The sequence below is a fragment of the Phalangium opilio genome, unplaced genomic scaffold (assembly GCF_054372755.1).
Source record: "Phalangium opilio isolate 3A_F unplaced genomic scaffold, DU_Popi_V2 ptg000032l_1, whole genome shotgun sequence".
NCBI classification, from domain to species: domain Eukaryota; kingdom Metazoa; phylum Arthropoda; class Arachnida; order Opiliones; family Phalangiidae; genus Phalangium; species Phalangium opilio.
In genome coordinates this window covers 3381110-3406004 of record NW_028324159.1, presented here as the reverse complement: position 1 = coordinate 3406004, position 24895 = coordinate 3381110, and the positions used below count along the sequence as shown (strand labels likewise).

The 24895-nt window shown below is 38.5% G+C and overlaps 1 protein-coding gene across 1 annotated transcript; it reads right to left on the bottom strand.

Annotated features, from left to right (window-relative positions):
• Positions 1-12677: 12677 nt before the first annotated feature.
• On the bottom strand, positions 12678-14295 carry LOC149685312 (uncharacterized). The gene is made up of 2 exons (XM_089870914.1): positions 12875-14295; positions 12678-12816 (listed from the first exon to the last, which is right to left on the bottom strand). Exons 1-2 carry the CDS (start codon positions 13934-13936, stop codon positions 12775-12777), a joined length of 1104 nt encoding a protein of 367 aa, XP_089727040.1. The 5' UTR covers positions 13937-14295; the 3' UTR covers positions 12678-12774.
• Between the last annotated feature and the right edge of the window lie 10600 nt (positions 14296-24895).

Here is a 24895-nt window from a genome sequence, read left to right as displayed (position 1 = left end):
AAAATCAGTTTCAAACTTCCATGTTTCTTTCATGCAATTTTAGTTGCAAAGCCTAAAATATGAATGGTTGATAATATTCAATGTTTTAATGAAATAGTTTTACGTGAAAACGACCACCCTGGCCTCGGAGACGCACAGACAACAACCGAACGAATGAGGGAATGTCCCCTTCCTTCCTCACCCGTCACGCAGGGGCAACTGTACTGCCTTTGCGGAAACTGTGTGCCTATGCCAACAGCGCTTGAGAATGAGTGCTGTCGTACCATCCAGGGCACCATTCAATGTGTAACCCTTAGGCCACAATTTAAATTATTTTGTTTAGAATCAATGGTTCTTATATTGACGATGGGCCTCAGTGGCGAGTCAATTCTAGAGAGGAATTTAGACATATATAACGCAAACCTGAGATTTCTAGCTTACGCGAATCTATGTCTATCCCTCTTTGGGTTCTTAGGCCTTGGAAACAGCATGGTTTTGCCAGCCTGTTGTGTGGGGCGTATTCGTCAATCATTTCCTAGCCCTGATGGGAAATACCGAGGGTTCCAACCGGTAAGATTTCCCGGGGTAATTGAAAGAGTTGCCTGAGGAGGAGGGGAGGGAATTAAAGAGGGAATATCAGGTGCTTGTAAATATAAATAGATTTTTGTAAATGTGTACATACTTTTATGATCTTCGTATTTGTAATAATTGGTAAAAATTTAATGCTTTATTTGTAAATATGTTTGTAATTTTAATGATTTCTTAGGAAACCTTTGTTTGAATTCATACACGTCTTGTAAATTTGTTGCAATGCACTCACGTCTTGTAAATTTGTTGCAATGCACTCACGCCTTGTAAATTTTTTGCAATGCACTCACGTCTTGTAAATTTGTTGCAATGCAGTCACGTCTTGTAAATTTGTTGCAATGCACTCACGTCTTGTAAATTTGTTGCAATGCACTCACGTCTTGTAAATTTGTTGCAACGCACTCACGTCTTGTAAATTTGCTGCAATACACTTATATAAATAACATTTATGCCTAGTGGCGGTAGAGAGGGGGTGTAAACTGTGTATCCATTCCTCTGGGCGCGCTTTTGTAAGAGGGGAAAATGTACGCGCTTGGTAGGGGGATTACTCTGAGCTAAGAGATGGAAGGGTCCGACGTATATTATAGGGTAACTTTAGAGGAAAATGCCCATTCAAATTCCAAAATGTATGTTTATAGATTGATCTAACGTTTAAAAGTAGAATTAAAAGATATTGGAAACCTGACGGGCCATGTTTTTAGTTTTTTCGTGCTTCCAAATTCTCACTATGGCGAGCAAAGGTAATATTATTTATGTACCCTTTTTTATTCTTAAATGGATATTAGTTTGTCGTAGTTTTAAATGTTACTTATCCTTTCTTGATATTTTTAAAGGAAAAAATTTTGTGCATAATCGTGCTCAAATTGTTTGTCCAATATGCAACGAAAACGCCAAAGGTTTTCTACCACGTCATTTGCAACGCAATCATAAGGATTTAAGCAAAGAAGAAATCCATGATTTAAATAAAAAGACCCGAAAAATCCTTTCTGCCGAAAATACGAAAAGAGTCCAAGAAAGAATTTCCACAAAGGATTGTGCAAAAATCCAGGGGAAGCAGAATATGGAATCCGCAACCATTAAACTTGATGGTAAATATTATAATTAAATTTGCCTAGACAACATTTTTAATTGTTTCCACATTTATTTAGATGTGAAAACTTTGCTATTGAAATTGGGTATTACAGTTTTTGAATCGGCAGAAGCAAACGGTAAGATTTCATTAAATTGCTCTAATTATATGAATAATATCTTAACGTAAGACAAGTATCTTAACTGCAATGATGCGTTTGGTAGTTTCAATATTTTTATAATAAATTATGTTATTTTCTCTAATTTTGAAGGATTGGAAAATAAACAGCAAACCAACAACGGTGAAACGAATTCTTTCATTGAAGAAGTGGATGAATCGTTTACCGAGGACTTCAATCTTGATTAATAGAACCGGCAAAAAAGGGCCATGTATATATATTCCAGTGGTAAGTAGAAAAATAATAAAAATCATTTCTCGATGTTCAGAAATGAACATTGCCATTAAATGTAGATTCAGAAACGGATGATGCTCCCAGAATTTCGAAAAAAGTGAAAAATTCCGAAAGAGAAGAGCCTGCCACAACGTCTAAAGAGACATGGTTTTGAAGCAAGAGATGGTTTTGAACCGCCCCGCTACAACAGCTCCAGGGTTCTGATGAAAGAGAAGAAACCGCCACGCCTCAACCGCTCCAGGGTTCTGAAGCAAAAAAAGAGCCTGCCACAAGGAATCAGCAGATCGAAGGATCTGACGCAAGAGATCTTGCCCCAACATCTGAGAAATTACAAGTGGAATGGTTAACTGGAGTTAAAGCAGCTCTCCAAAGTGCGGGACTATACAAGAGATTTCCTGACGACGAGGTCATACTCCAAAAATTTTCATCTTGCTTGCTAAACGACGAAAACAACTGTAGTGAAAGTAAGGGAAATTGAAATTGTTTTTAACACAAATTGGTAAATTTTTGGTGAAAACTAAGGTGGAAATCCAACGCTAAGCCCATGGCTTGTGTTGTGGTACCATTACAATACATAGAATGGTGGTGGCAAGTCCCCCTGCCACAGCGCCCTATACTAACTAATACATTTACCCTTGGCGAGGTTTTGATGAATTAAATGTGTCTTCACTTACTTTAAAGTCCCGCCGAAACCATTTGCGGCACATGGCCAAGCTATTTAAATTCTTAGCAGATATAGAAGGAAAAGAAACGCTAACAATGGATCTTCTAAAGAATAAAGAAGGAATCAGGGACTTTGTTTGCAAGCATAAAGAATGCGGGGTAAGGTTTTCAATTGACTTTTTGACCATACTACTATTTACTTTTGTACACTTAATTATGTATTCTTATTTACTTCAGCACATTTACTTATGCTTACTTACTTATGCGTTCTCACTTACTTAATCCCTCCTAATTATGTGTCTTACTTATACACACTTAGCTATGAATGCATTTAAAATAACATATTTTGTGACATAGATGACAGCTGAAGCGATTAAAAATATTTGGGATGCGTTTAGGTTTCTCGTCTACGCGAAAACCGGGAACACACTTCAAACAGAAGGTAAGTTGTAGAGTTATATTTTAGAAAGTTTGAAATAAACCAAAATTACAAATTGTATAAATTCTAAACTTAATTACCTTAACTCCATGAATTATACCATTAACATATTTTTAAATTTTCATAGACAAAGAACTGTACCTTTATTTTTGCCACTTGCAAGATAGCGTTGCCTCTTGGAAGATTGTGTTGCCTTTTGGAAAACAGGGAACAGCAGAGCTATAACCAACAAGGTTCCGCGATTTGGTTTACGGGGATGGGCCCAAAAGATTACATATACGCTGGGCTTCTTTTGGATTTAAAGATACTTTTAAAAATTCTCCCGAAATGAGTTTTTCTCCATGAAAATGGTACTAATTAGTGTCTAAAATTTATTAACAATTATTTATAATTATTATTTACCATTTTCATAGGACTTAATGGGAAAATAAACAAGAAATAGATTTTGCAGATACTTTGAAAAATTCTCCAGAAATGAGTTTTCTTCCATGAAAATGGTACTAATTAGTGTCTAAAATTAATTAACAATTCTTTATAAATATTACATACCATTTTCATAGGATTTAATGGAAAAAAATCAAGAAATCGGTTTTGCAGATACTTTGAAAAATTCTTCAGAAATTAGTTTTTCTACATGAAAATGGTACTAATTAGTGTCTAAAATTAACTAAATTGTATTACTAATTATTACCATTTTGATATAATGACCTAGTGACCTCCCCTAAAAATTTCCTTTATGAACAAACCATTTTTAAATTTGAAGGTTATACTACAACAATAATTATTTCAAGAGTTTAAGTAATTTAAATATTTAACACAATATACATTTTTCGTAATGCTGTTTAATTATTATTCATGTACAAGGGAAATAATAAAATATTGTTTACCCGCTATTTTTTATAATAAGGAATAGATATCACCTCAAAGAAATTTCTTTTTCTTAAAAAATTCTTTAGCCGCACCAGGTATTTCGTTATCACAAATACTTTTTATGGCAGTTTTCTTTGCCAAATTGTTTTCCTCGCTAAAAATAATTGCCTTTTTCACTTGATTTTTTTTCCGTTCTATTAAATTACTTGAAATATATTTTTTTCCCTTTCAATTCCAAAAAAACTTTTTTTTCCTTCAAATTGCAAGAATTTTTTTTTCCTTTAAATTCAAAAAAATAGTTGTTCCCTTTAAATTCCAAAAAAATGTATTGCTTTCACTTAATTTTTTTCCTATTCATTTCAATTGAACTGTTTTTTTCTTCCCTCTCTTCCAAAAAAATGTTTTTAATTTTTTTAATATAAGTAGAAGTCAAAAAATACATCTCGTTCAAAAGAAATTACTTAACGAATTAAGAAACATTTTTTTCACAATGAAATAATATAAAAGAAATTTTACGCTTACATTTTCTTTTCTTTATCGTCTTTGCCTTTAAGACAGGTAGTGGCTGAACCTGTTGTTCAATTTATGATATCTCTGTATAAAACGGCAGAAAGTTTTTTAAGAATAATTATTATCATTTCTTTAATCATTTAAATTTTACAAACTAGATAATTTTCTTCAAACTCCTTGTCGTCATGGTCATCGTAATGAGAATCTGTAATAGATTCTTCTTCATCATCCATCGCTTTATCGTTTTTCTCTTTTCCTCGTTTAATGTTTTGTCTTCTGATGCTTTTTCCCCCACAACTATTGTTTCTTCTTCATGGTTTCTAATTTTATTTTTGGGTGGTAGAAGCCTATCCATCCATTTTGATGTTTCTAAATACTGCGCAGCTTCATAGTACTCTTTACCCCTCTTTATTTTACCACCCGTCTTCAGAATGAGTATTTTTCTTATTTCCTCTTTTATCAAATGATAAATTGGGATGCCTCTCCTATACCATATTAAAAACCATGACATTATTTCTATTTAATTCTAAATTATTAATTGAAGGGCCTGCGCGAATACTAAGTATTAGGGAATAGGGATCCGAACATGGTCTAAAAACCGGTCACCAGGGCATGTGAGCCGGCCCTTAATTGAGTCTGACGTAATTACGTCATATAGACGGATTTAATTATCAAACATACCCGTCTACCAGCGTTCCTTTTAAGTGAATTACGTTGAAATCTATACAAAATAATTTATTTTATACTTATATATATATTATATTAAAACTTCAACAAAAAATATTTTTCCACTCTTGAAAACACACCTTTCTCGCCAACCATGTGCCCTTTAACGAAACTAACGAATTCTTCAACTTTTGATACCAGTGTTTCAAGAGGAGTTAAAAAACTTCTTTCCCGTTTAATAACTCTAGTAACTTCACAGTGTATATTTTTAATTAGCGAAATGTTTGTCGTTGTTAGTTTTTCTTAGCTGAAATAAATTTGAACTCATTCAACAATTGACCAGAACTGTTTCGTTTTCGAACCGTAGGCACAGCACAGCTATATAAATTACCAATTGACAACATACCGAAATGTTTGAATGGTAATTTAACAATAACTCGACAAAATGTTTCACCAGTAGTAAATCAAAGCGTACTAAGCTGCCAGAGACCACAATAATTAGCATATTTTACTTGCAGTCCAGGATTACAGAGATTTCCCCTTATTTTGCTTGCTGTAAAGCACCTAAGCTACGTATACTTTGCTCACAATTAAAAGTAGTTAAATAAACTGGAAATGAATAATCACAAGTTACTTACTTCCTAAAATTTCAATTGGTAATTTACTCGTTTAATTTCGTTTTCTAAAAAATTACGTTGAGTTCACATATATATGTTTGCTTAGTTTTTTCTACTTTCAGATCGAGAGAGCAAAAATTTAAACAGAAACCAGTGCAGTGTGAGGTTCAACGTTCTTATGGGGAATTAACAAATAGAAACAAAATAAAATGATACTTTGTAGTTCAAAATTTCCTACAGAAATTATGAAGCTTGTATGTTCAGTTAATGAAATGTTCTTCTCAAAATAATCCGCAAGACTTTTTATTTGCGAGTGTGATCTTGTATGCCCAATTATTTTCTGCCATCCCTTGACAGATGTTAAATAATAATAAAGAAAAGCTTAATCACATGATAAATTATACAATATATAATAGTAAATTCGTAGTATCCTTCGGGTTTTAGGAACTCTAGCGCAACTCCATCTCCCACAGCCTCGAAACCCCAAATGCTTGGAATCAAATCTTACAAAAATTATAAAATTTTAAAAACCACCCCTAGACAAGTCACCGATAGAACACTTTGCTTACTTTGGTTTTCCATTTTTACCGAAAATTCTTGGCTTTCACCATTAGGCATGATGGAATCTTAAAAACATTTGGTTGTTATTTGTTGAAATATAAAGTACAACAAACACATTTTCTCATTTCTATATATAACGGAATCCTCAAAGCGGGTACAACTTACCATAGATTCTCTTCACTTTAAATTTTTTCCCACTTTGAGCTTCTGAATCTGAAGACAACAAGATAAAATTTTTTGGCACACAGCAAAGTATTGCTTTTTTCAAGTGTAGAATGGGATGGAGTATAATTGTTGTTAGAGCTAATTGTGTGCTTGCGCTACTTATGTTAACCGTTTTAAGTTACATTTTTCGCGATAACTAGCATCTACTCGTGAGGCGCAAGGGTGATCTTCGTCGTACTAATTAGTGTCTAAAATTAATTAACAATTGTTTATAAATATTACATACCATTTTCATAGGATTTAATGGAAAAAAATAAAGAAATCGATTTTGCAGATACTTTGAAAAATTCTTCAGAAATGACTTTTTCTCCATGAAACTGGTACTAATTAGTTTCTAAAATTAATTAAAAATTATTTATAAATATTATATACCATTTGCATAGGATTTAATTTAAAAAAAATCAAGAAATCGATTTTGCGGAAATACGCCTATTTTTTTTTGTTACGGAAATGATATAAAATAAATCCATGAAAAATTTACATGGTAAATAGCTTTTATTTTCAACAAATGTTACACAATGAAGTTTAATTCAAATATTTTCAATATATAAATGTTGCATTTCATAATGAATTAAACACCGCCATAACATTACAAAAATATTGAAGTTATATTCTCAATTAACCCAAAAAGTTATGTATAATTGTTTTGGCTTCAAGTGATCCATAAGCTTTAGAAAATACAGTTTTCGATAATCGACGAATCTCATATGTATGTAACTTTAAATGCACCGACAAGATTTCATTAATTAACACTCATTGCGTTTCATTCTAAAACCGAAACTAGGATGGTCGTAGTTATGCACTCCACTGGTTTATGTTGCTCTGTTTTACAGAGGTGAGGCAAGTTTACGAATGATGCACTACTACCATAAGTGCATTGTTGATCACATAATTTCTGCGTAATTGCGATACACTTGACAATTATTACTACATATGTCGTAGTTAACATTACTTTATCTTCTTGTACTTGCACAGTGCACTGTCTTCATGTAAGTTATTCAACTTGTCATTTTTAAAAAGTTAATTGTAGCGCGTTTCGCGTGTTACAAACGTGGCACAAGACATTTTCTTGATCTTTAAACTCGGTGTTGTTTTATTTACTTCTAAGCATCCGCGCAAATATTTCTTCACTCGTTTTTAATGTCTTTAATTTTTGCGCTATAAAATATTATGTTAACAGAAAAATGTTTTGATAGTTAAAGGTTGCTATGACAGTTTTAATTACAAATGCATACCTATCACAATAAGAAATATTTTATATAGTCGACCGTTACATAATTATTTCTTAAATATAGCTATTTTACTCTTTACTATCACGCCAGTTCTCGTCTACACCTTTTTCAACAAAGTTGCTTAGCATAATGATGTCAATGACCAAACTTAATGAGTTAAGAATTTGAAGTCACAGCCACGGATTAGTGCAACAATTTATATGAAAATCTAAACTTTTTAAAGGAAAAAAGTACATAAGATTATAATATTAAAGTGCAGTTAAAAAAAGAAGATACCTTTTACCCCCCTCTCCCCAATAAAACAAATTAATAAAAAAAAGCTTTTACCGTTTCGTGTGGTTCAGTGAAAAAAGGTGGTAATTTTTTTTATTAAATTTAAAAATTTGTTATTTGGAATTTTATTTTACCATTTGACAAATTTTATTGGGACACGAGCAGTAATATTCATGTCTACTTTTCGCTCAAAGTAGTTATATTTAGAAGTTCCTTTGAAAGGGCAGCCTGTTACATGGAACTTTAAATATTTTGTTTAACAGGTATGGTTGGTTTCAATTGCGATCGGAACACTAGGGTTATAGGCATGTAGGTTAGTAAACGTTGCGGCCAGTTGGTTTAAGAAAAATGTAACTCCTATTTATTTTTCCAATTGGACGAGTTCTCATTGGTTCCTGCGTCAGCCAAGGTGAAATCAGTTTGTAGAAATAATAGTAAGGATACTTACGCCAAAGGTGCCAACATTTGCTTTAAATGGACCTTATACCAAATCTGAAGATTGTAATTTAAGGTTTCTTTGAAGATAGTAAGTTGGTCTGTAAAAGAAATAACATATTTACAATGATTTTAACGAAGTAGCCTCGGTCGACTTTGAATACATGGAAACAAATATATTTCTATTGATTGCATTTGAAACAGCGATAGTACGTTTCACTTTTGTAGTTTGGTAAATTATCACATAGGTCATGTAACCATCTTCTGCAACTAACGCACATGACGTTATGATTTGTTTTAACAAACCCAGGACAAAAATCAGCATCACATTTCGTGACGCCCTTTTTGTGGTACTTTGTTATTGTTATTGTTATTGTTGAAGGGGGTGACGCGTCGCCGCGTCGAGCACCGATACCAAGGGTATATTGTGCGCCCCGAACTGGTTAGACTGCGAAGAGTCCTGTCGCCTCGATGAATCGGAGAATCCGATTGACCGAGACAGTAGAGAACTGGTGAGGTTCCATAGTATGCATATCGAAATGCTCAAACCTCATGGCCGCGAGATAGTCGCAGCAACATAGGATATGGGAGGAGGTTTCCTCTTCCTCCCGGCAGAACCTACAGAGTGGGTCATCAACGATGCCCAGTAGGTGCAGGTGTCTATTCAGCCGGCAGTGTCCAGTGAGGAGACTGGTGACCAGCCTAATTTTGCTTTTGGTAAGGGCAAGCAGTTCCTTTGCCCTAGTAATAGAAGGACCCGGGACAAACTCCTTGGCTTGTCTCTGCCCATCCATGTCTAGCCAGAGTTGCAGTTGAAGTGCAGACATCCGGCAGTGAATCCTATGGCGAATGATGCCATGGGGGATGGGAACCGCAGGCTCAGGTCCGAAGAACTTCGCCTCAGCCCCCCTTTTGGCATACATATCAGCCCTCTCATTGCCCAGGTATCCGCAGTGCCCTGGCACCCACAGCAATTGAACCTTGTTGCGGGCAGCCAAAGAACTCAGCAGATCCAGGCAGCTGAGCACCAGTCTAGAATCGACAAGGCACTGATTTAGCGCCTTGAGAGCGGCCTGACTATCCGAATAAATCTGAATCGTCCGTCCGCGGTAGTTTTTCTTGTTGCAGAAATCCACACATAAACAAATGGCCATGATTTCCGCCTGAAAAACGCTGGCAAAGTTGCCAAGGCTCTCGTAAAAACCAAACTTCTTGGTCAAGCAGTAGACCCCGGCACCAACTCCAGAGTCCGTTTTAGAGCCGTCCGTGAACCAGACGGACTCCCCCCCAGTTCCAAGGACTGGGGTGGTCTCCCAAACAGCTCGACTGGGAAAGTGCACGCTGAAGGGCTTGTCGAAGTGGTGTGATATAACAGACTTATCTGAGACCATCACAAGTGATGGCTCAGTACTGCTGTACTCACTGAAAAGCTTGGTGTGACTGAAGTCCCAGTGCTTGGGCTTCCACCAGCCGAGGTTGTTGAGCCTACAGGCTCCCATAATAGCTTCTTCCTCAATAAAGAGGTGAAGGGGAAGCATATTGAGAAGGATTTCCAGAGAGGCTGTGGGGGCTGTCCTCATGGACCCCGTGATACCGATGCACGCCAGCCTTTGAAGCTTGCGTAGTTCATCTTGGGCTGTCTTAAGGCGAACCCTGGGCCACCAGACAAGGGCTCCATAGGAGACCACTGGCCTGATGATCCTAGTATAAATCCAGTTTACAGCGCTAGGGCTTAAACCCCAGGACTTGCTGACTGAACTCCTTAAACGCCAAAATAGAATTTTGGCTTTCTTGATGCTCAGATCAAGATGGGATTTAAAAGTAAGCTTGGCATCAAGGGTCACGCCAAGGTACTTGACCTCGGAGGACTTCTTTAAAACCTGTCCAAAGAAGGAAATATCATTGAAGAGGTCATTAGTCCTTTTCCGGGTAAACGGTATAAGGACAGTCTTATTGGGATTGACGGTGAGGTTAACTTCCCTACACCATTCCTCAACATCATGTAAGACAGATTTCATCAGTGCAGCGATAGTTGCAGGGAACCTCCCTGTAACAATCACTGCGATGTCATCCGCATAGCCAAAGCAGTGACACCCCCCCTCCCCGAGTCGGCCCAGCAGCTCATCCACCACCAGGCACCAAAGAAGAGGGGAAAGAACCCCTCCCTGAGGACAGCCACGGTCGGTGGAGATCTCCAAGGACTCCCCGAGAAGAGACGCCGTCACCCTACGGTACGTGAGCATGGATTTTATCCAACGACACAAAGTGTCGTCAATACCAAACCGCTCCGCAGCGCGAAGGATAACTTCACTAGAGACCCTATCAAAGGCCCCCTCAATATCAAGGAAGATGGCCAAAGACATCTCCTTGAACTCGATGGCCCTGTCAAGGCAGTTCAAGATGCCATGGAGCGCCGTCTCTGTAGATTTGCCTTTCTGATAGGCAAACTGAAAAGTGGACAGGGGTGTGTGGGAAAGAACACCATCCCGCAAATACCTGTCCACCAATTTCTCTAAAGTCTTTAGGAAGAAAGAGGTAAGACAGATAGGTCTAAATGCCTTAGCCTCAAGATAGCTCGTCTTCCCAGGTTTGGGAATAAAGATAACCTTCGAGCGCTTCCAGATATCTGGAATATAAGCCAGAGCAATGCAGGCTCTAAATATCCTGCACAGATAGGGGCCAATGGCGTCTATGCCTTCCTGAAGGAGGGCGGGAAAGACGCCATCTGGGCCAGGGGACTTATAGGGCTGAAACGAATTTACAGCCCACTTAAGTCTAGAGTATGTAACTATCTTATTGGCGATGCCCCAGTCCGCCCTGTGTGCTCTTCGAAAGTGCACGGGGGGAGTGTCGGTGCTTGTGGGGTCAAAAGCCTCGGAGTCCGGAAAGTGTACCTTAAGCATATGCTTAAGGGTGTCAGTCCCTGACTTGGTAAACTCACCTTCTGCCACCTTAATGGTGCTGAGCTGGTGAGTGTTATCGTGAGCCAGGATCCTCATGATCTTGGCAGTAGCGGGGGCATCAGAGATGCTACCGCAGAAGTCCCTCCAGGAGTTCCTTTTGGCCTCCCGGATGGCTTTATTATACTTGTTAAGGGTCTGTCTATAAATAGTCCAGTCCCCAGTCCTCCTAGCCCTATTAAAGAGTTTACGAGTGAGCTTGCGAAGCTTGCCAAGTTCCGTATTCCACCAAGGAACGAGCCTCGGCCGGCTGGCAGGCTTCGCCGGACAGTTGTGGTGGTAGGAATTGATAATGGCTTGTTGCATGAGATCAACTGCCAAATCAAATTCCAGCACCGAGGAAAGCTTTGGAGCATTACCTCTGAGTAGGATGCAAAGTTCCTCCCTGTAGCCGGACCAGTCGGTCCGACGGGGATTACGCAGTTCCGTCTTAACCGAAGTTGACTTGACCGCGACCGAGAAGCAGATGTGCCTATGATCCGAAAGAGACGGTTCATTAGACACATGCCAGTTAGAAACCGACAGACTGATATTGCCTGTGGCCAGGGTGACATCAATGACCTCCTTTCTGTTAGAAGTAACGAAGGTTGGCTCATTGTGCCTGTTGAGAATATGCAGGTTCGTACCGACCAGATATTCTAGCAGTTCATCACCACGTCTGTTGCAGTCACTACTGCCCCACGTGACATGGTGGGCATTGGCATCGCAACCCAGAATGAGCCTGTCCCCCTGCCTCTCACAGCGGTCGACAAGAGTGACAACCTCCTGTGGTGGAGGGGAGCCAGTGGCATCATGGGGAAAGTAAGCAGACGCCATGATAAGGCCAGTTGCCTCTCCAGAAGAGGAGGGCATTACCTTAATCACAGCAGTATCCCTAGTGAGGTAGTTCGGAAGCGGAAGGATGTCAAGACCCTTCCTGGTCAGAACACACGCCCTGGGGTTGGGTGAGGTAAAGTCATAAGAGATATTACCTGCATTCTTTAAACCAAGGATTTTGCCATTATGAATCCAAGGTTCCTGAATGAGGGCCACATCCAGGCCCTCTAAGGCAAACCTCCGGCAGAGAACTGCCGAGGCTGCTTTGCAGTGATGCAGGTTGATCTGGATCACCTTGATGCTCATGACTTAGGGAGAGAGGCGGCCCCGGCTACCGCTTGGCGGTAGCGTGGAGTCCCGATCCAGGACCGGTATCTCCTTCGCCACCACCAGCAGCACCCTCGGCCCCCAGCTCCATCCCAGTAACAGGAGCGCAGGTCCTCTCGGTATCAGAGTCCTTCAAGAAGTCGGACTCTGTCCCGAGGTCAATGTCTGAGCTATCTGGAAGGGATGGCTCTAAATTAATACTAGCAATATTTGCTGCCAGCTCCCCACTCACGCTGGCTGCAGTATTACCCTCTTCTTCAGAAGCCTCAGAGGCATTCTGGAGAGGGTCCTTTGGCGCATTCAGGACTTTAAATGTCCCGACATCTACACCAGTAAGACCCTCGAAGCCGGCTTCCTTGATGGCCTCCATGGAGGAGCCATCAATTAGGAAGATCCAGCGTCTGGTGCTCTTCTCATCGAACGACTTCAGGCACCGCCAACAGTCGGTCAGAAACCTTCCATTGTAGGCCTTCAATCGCCGGAGAAGAGCCGCCGGATCAGTGGTGCGACGGTCCTTGGTCCGGAAGGACACCTTGAACGGCTTCGGGAGTTCACTGGCCTTCATCACTGAAAGCCGTGTTCCCCCTATGGCACGCTCATTATGGTGTAGCACCTTCACGAGCCATTCACTGGTCGCAGAATCCCCACATGAATAGATCATGGCCCCAGCCATGATGTGGAAATTGAGAGGACGTGGCAGCGAGCTTCCCGAAGAAAGCTCAGCGTCCAATGCGTCAAGTATAGCGGCCTGGATAGGAACGACGTCCTCCTCCGTGACCGCATTAGTCGGATAGCCATCTTTAACGATGGCCATCTTGACAATACTGGCGACGTCGCAGTAAGACTTGGTCTTCTTTGACGCCGCAGCTTGTAAGCTAGGCGAGGGATCAGGGTCCTCTGTCCTAGCTCTCTTGCCAGAAAGGGTGGTAGCTTCTCTTGCACCAGGCGTAGAGTCCGTACCCGGGACGTTTCTCCCAGCACCCGAAGGTACAGGAGTCACATCTCGGCCCGTATCTCCTGCACCCAGTGCAGAGTTCTGGCCACCTTTTTGGGGTTGTTTTCTTCGGCGGTTGGCCCTGCGCCTCCTATTTGCTTCACTCAACCTGGTGGAACCCGATTGAGGAGCAGGAGGCGACTTTTGGCCTTCCGCCGATTGCGGGTGGCTGCTGCCAGAGGCAGCATCTCGCCCAGAAGCAGGTTGGGAGTTGCCTCCTTCCCTGAGAGAAGGCTGGGTACCGGTAGAACCGGCTCCATGCCCAGGTTTTGTTTTGGTTTTTGTTTTTAAAGAATCCATAGAGATCCCACGAGTAATGAGGCAAATAAAAGGTCGCCACCCGGTAGTCCTCAACCCGGGTGGAAGGCTAGTTACAACGGGGTTTCGCCTGGTGCCCCGAGGGGATCGTTCGAGATACCGTAGATTAACTTCCCCGGTACCACACAGCCCTCAGCACGATACCTGCACACCTTGGCTTGGGAAGGGCGCGTATCAGCTCAGCCCACAAAACGCAGTGGTTGCCCAGCTCTCACCACCGAGGAGGTGTGATACAACGCACTGTTGAGGACCCAAGCTGGCGGTCGCGCAAGCGAAAGGTAAGGCTGAGCAGCAAAGCAAGGGGGGAAATTAAGCGCGCCATCCAGCTTGCGTCTCCAACTTCGAGAGCCTTGTGGTACTTTAGAAACCACGTACTCACTTCATTTTCTGCTTCGACTCTATTGCATTTTAATGTACTCCATAGCCGCAGACATGTCGATGTGGAATCGAAATGTCCACTTTCGCCTCATTTCTAGGAATTTTATTTTTAATTTCATGAAACATTAACGAGTTCACATGAAATGCCCATTTTCTGCCAATCAAAGAGGATGACGGCACTTCACATTTCTGAGCTTTCAAAAAAGAAACAAAATAATACAAAATGTAGAGACCACAGTCGTTGTACTCGTCTGTTGAGAAGGATAATCCACGGTAATATCAAAAACCCATTCATCACGACTGAAACTTAATTTAGCAATGTGCAATGTAGGAATAACAAAGGTTAATAGCGTTTTCATGTGTTTAATTAGCTGGTTTGGGTCTGTGTGTAGGCCATCTAAGACGCAAATTTTCTTTTCTCCTAATTTAATGAGCCCTAAAAACCACTGCCTTCCCGACGTGTTTGTAACATCTAAGAGAAACAGAACAGCCAGAACATCTTTTTTGGCGGCTTCATTATGCTCTAAATATTGGAATGCTTGCTTATAGTAACCTTGACTGGAGCCAATTTTTGAAACCAAACCATGTAAGGCTTTGTTGCAAGTTACAAATATTCCACTTTCAATAACCAATACCTGATTCCCAGCATGATGGGCTTTCACCAAATTAGCCATACAATTATGTTTTAGGAAACCACTAACTGGTTCGTTCAGCTTCAGAGTTTTTGTTTGCTCATTTTCATAAAAATCATCATATCTAACGAACTTGGCAGAATTTTCGTAATCTAAAGGTATTTCACTACCGTCATAGTTAGCGCAATTCAAGGAAGAGCCGGAACTTGCCAAATTTGCGGAAATGCTTGATATGATTTCTGAGTCAGCTTCTTGGACACCAGACTTCTTAAGCTTGTCAATAATGTTATGAAGGAAAGCTCGCCCGTGGTCAATGATTGGCTCTTCTTCATTTACTAACGTTTCAACATTTTCGTTTTTCAATAGCATTTCCATAGCATGGGATTTTTCGCATTTCGAGGAAGAGCCGGAACTTGCCAAATCTGAGGAACTGCTTGATATGATTTGTGTGTCAGCTTCTTGAACACCAGACTTCTTAAGCTTGTCTATAATGTTATAAAGGTAAACATGTCCAGACCCAAAAATCGTCGGTTGCTCTAACACAGGCATATCTATTAAGCTTTCATTTGGAGTCCCTATGGTTGCATGGCATTACAATTGAGGTAGAAATTTTTCTGAATTATATGTTTCATATAATTCATCGAATTCTTCTACTGTCTCACAATTTATCAAGTCATTTATAAACTCTTGAGTACACCTTTTTATCTTCTGCACTGGTCTTTCGTCTTAGACAGCCAATCGGTAATATTTCTCTTTATATGGTTATGGCAGAAGAGAAGGTTTTTTCGGCCAATTTCACAACTTCTTGAAATGTCTGGTATCAACCCAGCTTCACTGTCACAAATAATTGGAACACTTTTACCATATTGACCCAGCTCCAATAAAGGTGCTACACATTTTTGGAAAAAATGACTGTGCGTTGCGATGAATTTTCGATCATGTACCATTGCAAAGACAAAAATTAAAGGGTTTCCAACAATTTCGGTGTTTTTCATCGCTAAGAAGGTAACATAAAAATTTCCCACTTTAAAAGTTGTGTAATAGGATATTACCTGTTCCAAGTTTGGATCATCAGCTGCTGCTCTTAACAAGCGTTTCGAGAGCTCTAACATTTCTGGAATGGTCAAAATTACGTTAAAATTACTGTAAACAATTTTCAATATCGTTCCATGAAATAGTCCGTTTGCTAGTTCAATTAAATTGTAATAAGGATCATCTGATATTTTTCTCTCGCATTCGACGTTGTACTTGAAATTTTGGGCCTGCTTTAAGTTTCTAGCTCCAATGTCTTCAACATCTTGGTGAGAAACCTTAACTTCTTGATTGGATAATGTTTTGGCTTTGAAATTTTTTTCTGTTTCATCTAAAACTTCATCATAGGTTTTCCTTTGCTTTTAATATTTTTCCTCACTGAAGGCATGGTTGGGGCATACATTCGTTCGATTTATGAGAGTTACCATGGCAACGACGTTCCACGAGATTCTCATTGCCCAAATATTGAACAAGAATAGACATTACGTTTCATTCTTTATTATTTTTTAGTAAAAAAACCGTTTTTGAAAACTCAAGAGTCCATTTCGTGCCGTTTGCCGGTTCTTAGATAGAAATATTTTTTATAACAGCCTTATTGTTTTATTTTGTCCTCCATTTCTCCAAAAAATTCGGTCTGAATTTATTGCATCTGTAAATTGTTCTATCGGCACACGAAACGCAAATACTTTCCCACTTTTAGGTTGAATGCTTTTTGGAAAGGGTGTAGTGTAAACTGGCCCATCTAATTTACCTTTTAAAGTAGATTTTAGTAAAATCTTTACTTTCTTTTTAAGTAAACACTTCGTAGTATTGCAACGAAAAGGAACTTTCTCAAGAATACTTTTATAGCCTTAGAGGTACAGTGAAAGTTTGATATTTGTTCATCTGATGAAGATCCAGAATCACTTGCTTCACCCAAGCTTTCATCCATTTCCAGGGTTTTGATACCATTAGAGATACCCCTTTTCTCAATGGGCCCTTGAGCTTTTGAGACTGATGGCTCAACGTTTTCTGTAGAGGTTAGCTTTGCTAGACCATCCATGGTGTTATTGGTACCCAGCTTATCACTGGGTCCAAGACGTTTTGGCATTTTAATGGATACCTTTGGTAGACTATCCATAGAGTCACTGAAATCTGAATTGTCAAGAAATTCAGGTATTTTTGTTTGTTTAGTAAAAAACCCTGAAAATAAAATAAAAAAACACAATTAGAATGAAGAAAATATAGAGAACAAACCAGCGAAGAAGTCCAAAACAACAGCGACGCAGTGAGGAAGTTCAAGACAAAATGGCAAATTCCACACACCTATGAGGCAATGACACCACCTTGCTTGCAGCCGTAAGCCCATAATCGAGTTGGCTATGGTCAACCGAGTGGTCTGTTAGAGCTTAAAAAGTCTTGGACTTTCGTTTGCGAACCTTCGGGTGTGCATGGCCCGGAATCAGCGTCGAAATTGGGCTTAAGCCTCAATTTATGACGTGAGCCTGAACCTCTCGTCAATTGGCATAATATTTTTTATGCCAAAGCCCACTACATCACGCTTAATCTGTGATCGAGTCGGTTGTGCTCGTAGCTGTTGGCAATTGAAAGGTAGGGGGGTGGGAGCCGGGCCGGAAATAAGAAAAAAATCTTATAGGACATGTGTCCAGTGATCCCCCGTTGATTGTATAATTTATAGGACATTGTCTACTGGAGTGTGCAAAAATAGTGTTCCATCATCAAAATCAAGCTATCAAAACTTTTATTGGTCAAAACGTCCAGTGACCCCCTCAGTTTTTACAAAAATTATAGGACATTTTAAAATTTTATTGGACAATGTCCAGACTCCTGTGCTTATTTTCGGCCCTGGGTGGGATGCCTTGTGACGAAAAGGCGGGTTAATTCCATAACTTTTTTTAAACGCGCCATCGCCATTTTGCATTTTCATTTCAATTAGGTGCGCGCTGCCTCTCCCCGACAGCCTCGCAACTTCGCAAGTGTAAACTCCAAGATTAACCGCCGAAATTGTGTTACCAAATAAAAAGGTATTTGCTATAATGAACGTTTAATTAATAGGTTCAGAATGAATTATATCATCCTAGTGAGCGTCTTATAATTTTAATTAACGAACACTTCTAAAGTAAGCACAGGGAAGTCATTTAAGCCTTGCGAGTTGTCTGTCACGCTGGTATTCCATTGTTCTCAAACTCAAACTAGAAGTTGAACTATTTTCAACCAAAGATTCTATTATTTTTTATCAGGGGTGGATTAGGGGAAGTTACGAACGAGATAAAATTTGTGGATGGGCAAGTGAAATATAAACCAGTTGGGGGATTCTCTTCTCGTAAAAATAATATCCCCCCCTCAATCGGAGTGAGGTTTCTCAAGGATCACTGGGTAACGATGCCGCCACCAAACGAACGGAGAAGCGGCGTCTGCTATAGCGTATGTTAAGGAAGTCTTGGCGTTGGCCTCGGCCTACCGCATTTGAAAATGGAAGAACTTTCGGGAGACGCGGAACTAAATATAAAAAACAAATTGTTACACTATTTAAAAGAAGATGTTAATTATTTTATTAAATGTTCCGAATCTCGTACAACGTTATTTAACCTCCTATTAAGTCGGGAAGATGTGTGCAGTTATTTGGAAAGACTTTTTGTTATGTTTAAAAAGCTGAAGTTTGATTGTAAGCCTGTTGAGCCAAAGGTTAAAAAGAGTCTTGTGATTAAAAACACTAAAGAAATACAAAAAGAACATGATGTGGAAGAGAAAGTTGAAGAGGAACTTGGTAGAGAACATAAAGAAGTTAAAGAAAAAGCGACAGTACGAACGAACAAGTGCATGGCAACGTTAACTGTTAAGTTTTTTGAAGAAGCTAAAACGCTTAAATCAGCTCTAATGCAAGAATTGAGTCAATTTAATATGATGGACATATTTCCTATATTGACATTAATCACATCAAAAGCATTCACTTTTTTTTAAAGTAATTGAAAAACACCCGGGACGGTTCAGTGAAAACTTAATGGAAGGAACATCACACTCGATAACACCTTACTATGAAATTGATGAGCCTCAATATATGTTGAATTGGGGGAATGAACCAGATATCGGCCTATATTTGTTGGGTGGTGGTACAATGGGGGAAATTTATGGTAGAGCTCTGAGAAAGGGAAAGAAAAAATGGAAAAGATCTGCAAATATCAGTTCTAAACAAAAAATAGCTGATCACAAGCTATTAAAATGTGTAGTTTTTTGAGGATGAATGAAGATGAAAAAGAAAGGGATTTGCCTTTAGAACTAAAAAACCGTGATAATGGGAAATTATGCTTTCCTAAGAAATCCTTTTTGCCGTTTATAAGGCAGCTAGTAAAGTCTGTCTGTAAATTCGCCAATCAAAATATGCTTTTAAAATATGGTACCAAAATGATTAAGGTAAGAGTAATTGTAACAAATTAATTTATTTATTTTACTAAGGATGTTTCTACCTTTTTATAGAAATGTGCCAATGAAACTTTCAAGTTCCTTCAAACAGAAGATCAAAGAAAATTATTTTTTGACGTTCTTCCAAAAACGACGTTCTTCAACGAATATGGCATAGAAAATTTCTATAACGAGTGGACGCGTAAAATGGTGCACGCCCGAATTCAAGAATTTTTTTCAACTCATAAGAAGAGTGGTAAAGGAGGACACACGCTACGAGACCAGCTATATTCAATAAAAAGTAAGAAAAAGGACAAGATAAAGAAACAAGAAAATAAATCTGCGACTAAAGCTGAGAAATTGGCGAAAACAGCTAAAACAAAACTAGAAAGAAGAGCTCAAGCAACTAATCAAGAAGTACTAACTAATACCACGGGTGTTAATACTCAAAGAAGTGAAGTTGAAGTTGAAAAGAAACGAAAAAGAAAACAAGTTTTTAGAAAAGACAGTCCCTCCTCAGAAAGGTCCCTACTTAAGCCAAAGAAAGAATGAAAGATCCAAATTCAAAAAAGTACAGAAAGCAACGCAGTACTGACTTCCCCCGTATCAGTCAAAAGAGCCCTTAAGAAACGGCAAATAGTTTCAAGTCAGAGATCTCAAAATCCTAATCACCAAAGCACTAGTGAAGTTCAAACATTTACCATGAAAAATCCAAAAATTATCACCAACAAGAATTTTACAGAAAACGAAAGCCATAATAGTCCAAGTATATCGCCTAATCTAGTGATTTGTGATAAAGAAAGTCATAACAATCCATGTGGGTCTTCTACTAATGGTATTTGCGATACTCCAAGTGGCTGCTACACCAAAACTATTTGTGATAACAACCCAAGTGGGACTACTAAATTTTTTTGTGATAACATCCCAAGTGGGACTACTCAAGTATTTTGTGATAATAACCCAAGTGGGACTACTCAAGTATTTTGTGATAATAACCCAAGTGGGACTACTCAAGTATTTTGTGATAATAACCCAAGTGGGACTACTCAAGTATTTTGTGATAATAACCCAAGTGGGACTACTCAAGTATTTTGTGATAATAACCCAAGTGCGACTACTCAATTATTTTGTGATAATAACCCAAGTGAGTTCTCCGCAATCCTGAATAATGTGACATTGTAGAACCTAGCATTGCTGATGTTAGCAAAGTCAAAAGAAGTACCCGCAAAAGAAAAGCTAAACAATTCCTAGACTTTGTGTGTTAAACTATGTCATTAATTTTGTTCCTAATTTACAACATTGATTGAGAAAAATCTCTTATTTCAAAGTAATTGTTAAATTTTAATAACAAATGTTACAATTTCATAAGTTTTTTTATTAATAAAGTTGCTCTATTCTCTTAACAGCAAAAAAATAATTTTTAAGACTATTTTTCCAAATAAATTTAGAGATCACATTCTCTTACATAGAGCATTTGATCGCGGTAATTTTTATTCCCACGGTGGCTACCATGAACATTCCGACGAGTTAAAGTCGCTTTAAGTCCAGATACATAGTTCAAAGAAGTAATTTTACCTCACGTCGCATATTTAATCTGGGAAAAAAGGCTTTCTATTGAGCTGCCATTTATCCTAACAGGTGATAAAAAATATCCAGGAAGACGTTCAAAAAAATCTTTCACCAAATTTTTAAATCCAAAAACAACCACTCTTAGTAAATCCCAAGTTTGCCAAGAAATAAATTTTTCTTGCCTGGGACTATTGAAATTATAAATTGGATCTTCATGCAAAATTTCTAAAATCCAGTCTTCAAAAAATTTGTAGCACGTTTTCCAGTCAAAAAACCATTTTCAAAAAGCTGATTGCATGCCCGCAAGAATTTTTACGTTTCCATTGAGCTCTGCCTACTTTTTACTGTTCTTTTATCACCTATTGCGTGTTCAAACAATTCGCTTAAAACATCTTCCTGTTGCATAACTTTAGATGGCTCCACATTTAGCTTGGTCCAAGCGTCTCTTTCTAGGTAACTATCAATCAAACGACGAGCTCGTCGTAATTGTACAGCTTTAGTTCGCTCCTTGTCTCTCTCTTTTACATTTTCTAATTGGCGCCACCCAAAGTGAATATTATTACGAGAAAAGTCTTTAGGCCCATCAGCTCTCGACGCAAACAACTGACCAATGACATTTTTCAACTGGTGGGAAGGGCAAATAATCCAGTGAATTTTTCTAGGCTCCTCGGAAAATGGATTTTCAAAGCTTGGATCAATTTCGAAGTTATATTTTCCATCTTTGAGTTCAAATCCGAAGGCTCCATGAACACCCATCGTTAGCTTCATTAAAGCCAAGTTTTCACTGGCTCCATCGCATATGATAGCCATTGTCTTGAATACGTAGATGTGAAACGCTTGTATGGTTTGATATAAACAAGTGACTAATGTTTTTTGTTGAAACGGGTACGCTGAAGTAAAATAGGGGCCTATTATGTCGTATCCGGAGGTTAAGTCACGCCACAAAAACTGAAGAACATACTGGGTAGGTGAAGGGGTTACTGGAGATACTGCTTTATATATATCAGTGAGGTCGCTGAAGTCGTCTTCATTCATTGCGAAACCCACAAACTCGTGACTTTTCGAGTTCCACATTACTTTGTTAATTACTTTCACTTCATCCATCACCAAAATACCTTCAGACATTGCTACTGGTTCACCCCTTTTTATTTTTTCGTCTTTGAAATGAGAATATTTCTCTTGTTCCTCGGCTAAAAAGTGTTCTTGAACTCCAGGTTTATGGTTTAGTTTTTTAGTTTTTTCTTTGAGAGTTGACTCACAAGGAAGACTTAAAATTTGAAAACCCCGCAAAGCCTTGTAAGCTGCCGGACTACGGCAATACACCGCAAGCGCAATTCTTAATGTAATGGCACTCCATTTCTTTTTTTTTCCTTGTACTTAAAGAATTGGCCTGATCCAATATAAAGTTCTTCTGGTCCGACAGATGTTTCAAAGAAGAATCACGTTCCCAGGATTCCTTTAAAAGGCGTTTAGTAGACCCATCCGTTGAATCTAGGGTCTTGTCCTAATCTTCTTTGAATTCCTGGTTTCTTTTTTCAACAATCTGTGAAATTTCTTGAGAATGTGTACCAGACAATTCTAATTGTCGAATTTTCAATTCCTTGTTGAGACTAGATATCATTCGTTTCAGTTGAAATCTTCCTTTTCCAATTCTTGCAAGCCGATGTGCTTTGCTCGTAGGTGTTAAGAACTTAATGGGATAATTACTGCTAATTCTTTGCCGTTTGTACTTTCGAGTTGGAGTTTCGAGCCTCAAAAATCTGATTTGTAACTGTAGCACAAAATTGGCACTGCTTGCTTTTAGGGCGCTTGGGAATTGTTTTCAAGTAGTACTGGTAAAAAACTTGACACCTATTTGACTGGTATCTAATGAAAGGGTAATTGAAGGCCATTAAGCTTTTGGGTTTAGTAAAACTTTCATCGCGAACTTTCTCTTCGTTAACCCCAGGGCAAAATGCATGGCCTAATCGACCTGATATAGTGTCGAGTAAATTTTGTAATTTTTCAGTGTCTAATTCCTGGTTCTCCGCTTTGAGGTCGAATTTCTGTACCGTTTTAAATAGGATATAAAGATAACATTGTCCTGCTTCTGAAATCACCAATTCCACTGGTTCTATTTTATTTTCCCGATTAATCAATCCAATTGCATCTTTTCTCGTGACTCTTAAACTTGGTTGGGACCGGTTGTCACATTTAACCTAAAATACCAATCATAAGAATTTGTAACATAACCAGAAAGACTTTAATTAGTGGCAAACCCCAAAAACAAAGAACAATTAACTTACTTCGTAGTTTAACTCTTCATGATAATTAAAATTGATGAGCTTGGAAATATCCAAAAATAATGTCCCAACTAACAATGATCCTGTGTCAGTGGATACATCCTTGCAGATTTTTTTGTCAACATTAGTACATTTGTCAGCTGTTAATGTAGGTTTCAGTTTAATATCCGATTTCTTTGGCGGTATAACCACGGGATTTACTAAAGTTAAGCACTGTGTTGAAACCGATTTAAAAATTGGCAAAGGCTTAGGTTTTTCTTCCACTTTCTCGTTATTTTTTGTTGGTTTTTTATCAATGTTGCAAGCTACAGCCTTATTTCTCATATTTTGTTTCATCAGTAAATAGAAATTACATTGAGTAGATGCATCTTTATCGCATTTTAAACTGTTAGTTACCGTAATTGGTCGTGAAGAAGTTTCTGCGTTTATATCAGCTGCCATTTTGCCTGTGTTTCTCTTATTGACCACCAGGTAGAGACCTCAATCTTACTCAGTTGAAAGGGGGTCGGAAAATGTTAACCCACCCAGTCTTTCCTCTCTCTCTTTCGTAAATGAAATGCTCCCACAGTAAGGTCTATGGCTCATTCGTAACTTCCCCTAATCCACCCCTGCTTTTATGTTTTGCCATAAAAGGTAATTATTATAGACTAGCTGTTACCCGCGGCGTCGCTCGCGTGTAATAAGAACTTCCATCAAAATGATTCAAAGAATGGGTAGAATTTACTGATGACTAATATTTTTGTAGCACCCTAGGAGCGAAGGCACTCGGCGTTGCCCGTCAATACTGGGGGAAAAATAGAGAAATCATGTAAGACGGTTCCAGACTACATCGAAACAGAAAAATGGATGGACAGAGTCATTTTTCATACAACGGGAGGAAAGTTAGAAAAAAAGCAGAAGACTTAGTAGAAAAAAATAAAGGCAATGAAGAGATGGAATCAGAAGGAACTGATGTTACCTTGGTTGAAAACAACAAAGAAAAAGAGAAAGAAATTGAAAGCAAGGAGGAACTAATGTACGAAGAAAATTATGAAGTATGTGAATTTTAAATATTTTTGTGATTTAATTTAAGGTTTCTTTTTCCTTCTATTTTACACTTTATTCCTATAATTTGGCTAACTAACTCTAAACTGTTTAGCTTGCTTTTCTTGCAGTTCATTTCTATTATTTTGTACCTTCAATCAAGATTTCATTCACGTGAATGAGATCTTGCATCATTATTAATTGAAACTGAAATTATTTAAATTGAATTGGAACAGACATTGCATAAGGCAGACAACCTTTCATCTCAAATTCATTAAGAGATATACTTTTATAATGCGTTTTATTAATTAAAGAATTGAGGAACTAGTGAATTTTTCCAAAAAAATTCTTCGTATATTAAATTACGTTCCTCGTAATTTTTCTCATGATATTTTTATAAATCACCCTGAAAGAGTTACGAAAGTGATATGAGTTCCTCCCAGTATTCCTGTCATAATAATGCCTTGCGGTTATGACATAGTTTGCTCACTTTACTTTTGGAACCCTTAAAATAGTTCGATACATTAATTTTTTAAATACTAACTCTTTTGTTATTTATAGAAATATCACAACATAAATAACATGTTCACTTACTACCGATATATTTACCAACATTAAACGAAAGA

Coding starts and splice junctions, on each gene's coding strand:
- LOC149685312 (XM_089870914.1), bottom strand. CDS start 13,936: ATGGATTCTTTAAAAACAAAAACCAAAACAAAACCTGGGCATGGAGCC. Junction 12,817..12,874: donor AGGGTAATACTGCAGCCAGC/GTGAGTGGGGAG, acceptor CATCCCTTCCAG/ATAGCTCAGACATTGACCTC.